The 6,614-nt window shown below is 45.1% G+C and overlaps 1 protein-coding gene across 1 annotated transcript; it reads left to right on the forward strand.

Moving 5' to 3' along the window:
• Positions 1-953: 953 nt before the first annotated feature.
• Positions 954-2,133, forward strand: LOC310695987 (olfactory receptor 10Q1-like; the record flags this gene model as incomplete). The annotated part of the gene is made up of 1 exon (XM_083481041.1): positions 954-2,133. The coding sequence occupies one exon, from the start codon at positions 954-956 to the stop codon at positions 1,911-1,913; it is 960 nt and encodes a 319-aa protein (XP_083337167.1). The 3' UTR covers positions 1,914-2,133.
• Positions 2,134-6,614: the final 4,481 nt, after the last annotated feature.

The following is a 6,614-nucleotide window of genomic DNA, read 5'->3' on the forward strand; positions in this document are numbered from 1 at the left end:
TGGTTTTGGCTACAAATTGTAAAAAATATAATATGAATAAAATTATTTAACATAAAATAAGGCAGGGATAAGGAACCTGTGGCTTTCCATGGGTTGTTGTACCCCAGTTTCCATCAACCTCAGCCAGCATGGCCAACAATCAGGGATGATGGGAGTTGTAGTCCAGGAATATCTGGAGAACTACAAGTTCTGTATTCCTGAAATAAGTGGTGATTATAATGACTTAAGCATTAAGTATGCTGTGAGGGGGAAACACAGATCAATCACATGACGTTTAAAATAATACTAATAATTACATAGCATCTATTTCATATTCATGCAGTGGCACTTCTATATTATTGTTGTTGTTGTTACTTTTATTATTACTTGCCTTTTCCCTAGAACTCAAGGTGTACATATAAAGTATAATAGTTAAAAAGAAATTCAACTATAATCCTATAAAAACGGTATAAGAACAAATTGTTAAAACACAGATAGTAAAAACAACAACAGCACCACACTATTAAAAGCCCTTTCCTTAAAAACAATCATTTCCCCAAAACGTGTTGGAATTGAATATTCTTCACCTGCAGATGGAAGGAGAACAAGGAGGGAGCCCGTTTAACTTCTCTAGGAAGGGAGTTCCAAAGTCTGGGAGCTGCCACCAAAAAAGGTCTTCTCTCTTCTCCTCACCAAGCATGTCTGTGAGGGTGACGGGACTGGAAGAAGGCCTCTCCCAAAGATCTTAGAGCCTGGGCAGGTTCATATGGGAGGATATTGTCCTTCAGACACCCTACATTTGTGGTGATTGCCACATTTACAATACAGTGTAACATAGATGTATGGAGAAAGGAGTGAAACATCTGAGGTTGATAATCATGCCAAGAATTTGAGTACCACACATTCCAGTGAAATAACTGAGAACAGCATATTGATGTTTAACCCACTGTTTCTTTTGTACAGTGACTGATGAGATGTCCTTGGCACTTGCAAAACAGAGAAACCAATCCATTGCCTATGAGTTTATCTTCCGGGCATTCTCCACCGTTCCTGAGATCCAGGGTCTTCTCTTCACGTTCTTCCTTCTGCTCTACCTCGCCATCCTCTTCGGCAATGTCTCCATCATCTGGGTGGCCTGCACAGATCATTCCCTACGCGTCCCCATGTATTTCTTCCTGGGCAACCTCTCTTTTCTGGAGATCTGTTACACCACTGTAACAGTGCCGCAACTGCTGTCCAGCATCTTAGATGCCCACAGACCAATTCCAGTTGCAAGCTGTGGCATACAGATGTTCTTCTTTCTGGCACTAGGGGGCATGGACTGTTTCATGTTGGCCGTCATGGCATATGACCGTTACGTTGCCATTTGCCACCCACTTCGCTACAGCCTCATCATGACCTGGCAGGTATGCACATGGCTCGTGGTTGGCTCACTAATGCTTGGTATTGTGGTTTCATTGGAGCTGACAGTGCTGATCTTCACCTTGCCTTTCTGTGGCCACCAGCCCGAAATCAACCATTTCCTGTGTGACGTGCCACCTGTGTTGCGCCTGGCATGTGCCGACACCCGTGTGCACCAGACTGTGCTGTACAGTGTTGGTGTCATGGTCCTAACTATTCCCTTCATTCTAATATGCATCTCCTACATCTACATTGTGACTGCCATTTTGCGGATCCGCTCAACAACTGGGCGGCAACAGGCCTTCTCCACCTGCTCCTCCCACTTGACAGTGGTGATCATACAGTATGGGTGCTGCAGCCTTGTCTACCTGCGTCCCAAGACAGATTCGTCAGAGGATGACGACCGCCATCTTGCTCTCATATACACTTTTGTCACTCCACTGCTAAACCCCCTCATCTACAGCCTGAGGAACAAGGATGTCAAACAGGCTCTAAAGAAGGCCATGGCGGGAACTAATGACTCTCAGGTCTGATTCCTATTCATATGGGAAATCCAGTACCAAATATTCCATAGAACCATCTACCACGTCTAAGAAACAGGAGGCAGAATGAGGTTATGCAACGAAGGGAAAACGAGCAAGGTCCCAACTAAAGAAGAATGGCAACTTAAGCTGATGGAATATGCGCAGCTTGTGGACTTAACCTATAGAATAAGAGAACAAGAAGAACATACGTTCAGAGTGTACACTTGAAAACATTGGCAGCATTGAGTTAAATTCAACAGTATAAATAAGTTTTGATGTGTGTATTAATGGAATACTGAATGGTTTAATTTGTATAAAATATACAGAGATTTATGATATGCAAAATGAACAATGGAAAGAGAAGGGATGTTTAAATGAGTATTCTAAATTGTAAAACAGAAAATTTAATTACATATATATATATATATGTCAGGGGTTCAGGAGCAGAGGAAAGGGCAAGGGAGGAAACAGAGAGCGAGGGGGAGGAGGCAGAAGAAAAGATGAGTGATGACGACGACCCGAGATCTCCGAGTCTTTCCAGTGAATCAGAAGATTCACAGAAAGGAGCACCAGTGGCCAGGGCAAGGGGGGAGCCTTGGGGGACACCCCAGGAAGAAAGGGCCAGAGGGGACTCAGAGGGGAGCAGTTGGAAATCGGGACCAGCGTCACCAACAGAGAGCAGGGGAGAGGAAGGGCGCCAGGTATCAAGCGCTGGCAGCTCACAACAGGAGGGAGGGCACGAGTCAGGAGTGGCCACACCTCCATCGGGGAGCGAAGAAACGGTCAGACGGAAAGTGGAAGGTTGGGCGCGCGCGCCAAGTTCAAATGCACAGGAAGGCGGCGCAGTAAGCAGCCCGGAAAGGGAGCCAGGTCCTAAAGCCCGGCGCAAGGAGACAGGAGGGTCCGGGGGGTCGGCGTCAGAAGAATCCCGGAAGGAAGAGACCCCGGGGGGCAGAGGGACCCAGAGAAGAACAGTCAGGCGGAAAAGGTGGAGTAAGGCTAGGATATTAAGTTGGTGTACAAGGGGCGGAGACTCAGACGGAGCTTCGCCGGTCTAACCCTTAAGACGTAGAGCTGCGCGCAGCAGCTTGAGAATGGAAACTGTAACTCAATAAAAGACTTTTACAAGTGACCGCTGGCTAGCGTGATCTTCTGTGAGCTAAGATCTGGAAGCAGCTCTGACAATATATATATATATATATATATATATATATATATATATTTGTTTTCGTAGATTTTCACGGGTACAGGAATGCAGGTTTTGGTGTCCTCGGGTGTCTTCCCGTGTAAAAGTTGGGGTGTCTAGGCGACGTTTCGACGAGGTCTCACTCGTCATCTTCAGGCTGGTGCTTTCGGCTTCTTGTTACTGGAACAGAGCGGGATCTCAGTGTTTGAGTTCCTATAAATACTGTAGAGGGGTGTGGTGTATTGCCTCAAAAGTTCTGGGCAGAGGGGAAGTTCCCAGGCTAGTGTTCTTTTCTTCTTTTGTTCCTTAATTACTTGAGGGATATCTTGAGTGATTTCTTGAGTGATATTCTGAGTACCACTTAGGTGGGTCATTAGGTGTGGATTAGTTGCTAAAGCCTTCGTGTCTTGGCCTCTTGAATTTGTGAAGAGTTTTTCTGGGAAGATGGCTGTACTGCACTTAGTTGTGCTTTGGCTTGGCTTCGTGTATAGGGGCGAGCTGTGGTTTTGTGCCCTGTGCCAGCCAGATCTGTGTAGGGATTGCAGGGGGGTGCAGCATCCGGAGGTGCCACTATGGTTTGGTTACTGGATGGTGTCTGTAATTTATCTGTGGAGAGGGTCTGGGTTTGGGTCTGGTGTGGTTGATTGGTGGTGGCGTTCTGTGTGCCTCTGGATCTGGTGTCTGGTGTCTCCCCACAAAAACCGACACCAGATCCAGAGGCACACAGAACGCCACCACCAATCAACCACACCAGACCCAAACCCAGACCCTCTCCACAGATAAATTACAGACACCATCCAGTAACCAAACCATAGTGGCACCTCCGGATGCTGCACCCCCCTGCAATCCCTACACAGATCTGGCTGGCACAGGGCACAAAACCACAGCTCGCCCCTATACACGAAGCCAAGCCAAAGCACAACTAAGTGCAGTACAGCCATCTTCCCAGAAAAACTCTTCACAAATTCAAGAGGCCAAGACACGAAGGCTTTAGCAACTAATCCACACCTAATGACCCACCTAAGTGGTACTCAGAATATCACTCAAGAAATCACTCAAGATATCCCTCAAGTAATTAAGGAACAAAAGAAGAAAAGAACACTAGCCTGGGAACTTCCCCTCTGCCCAGAACTTTTGAGGCAATACACCACACCCCTCTACAGTATTTATAGGAACTCAAACACTGAGATCCCGCTCTGTTCCAGTAACAAGAAGCCGAAAGCACCAGCCTGAAGATGACGAGTGAGACCTCGTCGAAACGTCGCCTAGACACCCCAACTTTTACACGGGAAGACACCCGAGGACACCAAAACCTGCATATATATATATATATATATATATAAAATGACTGCTCCCAGCTGTTCTTGCACAATAAATAAGATGAGCAAATTCCGTGCAAAGGGTCATTTGGAAAGGAATTGAAATTAAAATTGCCAGGATCATAATGCCATTACAGTGGTACCTCTGGTTGCGAATGGGATCCATTCTGGAGGCCTGTTCACAACCTGAAAAGAACGCAACCCGCGTCTGGGCACACACGGGTCGCTATTTGCCACTTCTGCACATGCGTGTGATGTCATTTTGTGAGTATGTGCGAGCGGTGAAACCGAAAAGTAACCCTTTCCAGTACTTCCGGGTCGCCACGGGACACAACCTGAAAACGCGCAACCAGAAGCAAACGTAACATGAGGTACAACTGTATACAACATTGAGAATGCTCTTTACAGTTTGGTCACTTCACCTCAAATTATACTGTAGGTTGGAAAATGTTCTGAAACGGGTGACCAAAATGATAATGGAGGTGGAATAACTTCCCTATGTGGAAAGGTCACAGCATTTGTAGCCTTTCATTTCAGAGTGAGACCTTGTCAGCAAAGAACACTCGTGCTCCGAAATCTTCACCGGTTGCCATTTTGCTCCCGGGCCAAGTTCAAGGCGTTACTATTCGTATATAAAGCCCTGAAGAACTTGGGACCAGTTTACCTGCAAGATTGCCTTACCCCATATATGCCCACTCAACCTCTCCAATCTGCAGAACTGGCACTGTTACAGGTGCTGCGTGGTATTTGTTCCACATTGGTAAGAAATCAATCTTTCAGCGTGGCATCACCCACATGCTGAAGTCCCTGCCTATTGACATTAGACTGGCACCATCACTGTACAGTGGTACCTCTGGTTAAGAACATAATTTGTTCCGGAGATCTGTTCTTAACCTGAAACTGTTCTTAACCTGAGGTACCAGTTTAGCTAATGGGGCCTCCCACTGCCGCTGCGCCGCTGCCATGCGATTTCTGTTCTTAACCCGAGGTACTACTGGGTTAGCAGAGTGTGTAACCTGAAGCGTCTGTAACCCGAGGTACCACTGTACTCTTTTCAGCACCTGCTAAAAACATTTTGGTTTAGATAAGCCTACTCAGATATGTAGAAAGTTGATGTGTCTTTTAATGTTTTTAGTTTATCACTGATTTAATCTTTTGAATGTTTTAAAGTTTTCCCTTATGTTTTTATCAACAATCTTATTCTTTTATTCTTTTTGAGCTTTGAGATTCTCTATGCTATGTATACATTTTATGAAATAAAAAAAATAAAAAAGAGAAATACCTGTTCAATTAATTATGGACTACCTTGTCTGAGATCTGTCCACAGTTTGCGACAATTACCTATTACCTCCATTGTGGGAAAGTTGGGACAGAAAGGTTGTAATGAGCTTATCATAAGTGATTGGCCTTCGGGAGTTTATTTGTTTGTTTAAAATACTTCCAACTGTAGGATTCTGAAGTGGAGGCTGATGTTCTCCTAAAACAATGAACAAAAAATATCAGGCAACCCTACTGGGGATAAGTCACTTCTTTCAGAGAAAAATAAATAGTACCCTAATTGACTTGAGAATTAGATAATGGCAGGACATGGAAGAGGGTGCTGCTTTGATTCCACTGTAATTTCAGTGAAGGGAGAAGGTTTAAATATCTCTTCCCACCCTAGCACACAAATCAGATTCATGCTAAGTACCATTGCTATTCTGGATTTTAAAATGGACAAAGCTGAGTGGGGCAAGAATAATACTGTCCCTCCCGCACACTAATATTTAATGGGACTGCACTTAACTCATTCCTGTTTGGTACCAAAATCCCAAGAAAGGACATTGCAAGCAGGTGCACCGCATCCGACCTTTGACTGTGGTTGTGTGAGTCTGAGGAAACCTAACCAGGTAAGAAGAGATTATGTTACAGGTATAGTCAGTAACAGTCAGGTTCTTTCCATGTTGGTCTCAAAGTCAGATTCATGGCTGAGCAAGGGTTTGAACCCAGTTTTGAGCCCACCATCCCATCTGGTTCTCACTACAGGAGAGATGGACTATGCAGCCCCCAAAGCTCTGAGGATTGGGAAATAGAAAGCTGCAGTTGAGAGATGAGGAACCTCCCTCTTGTTCAGAACTGTGTTAGTACGTCATGGGGGGGGGGGGAGAAACAAAGAGGGTTTTGGCACCTTAAAGGATAATAAATTTATCATAAGTTTCATGAACT

Source organism: Podarcis liolepis (assembly GCF_965112155.1).
Source record: "Podarcis liolepis genome assembly, chromosome: 1".
Taxonomy (NCBI): Eukaryota; Metazoa; Chordata; class Lepidosauria; order Squamata; family Lacertidae; genus Podarcis; species Podarcis liolepis.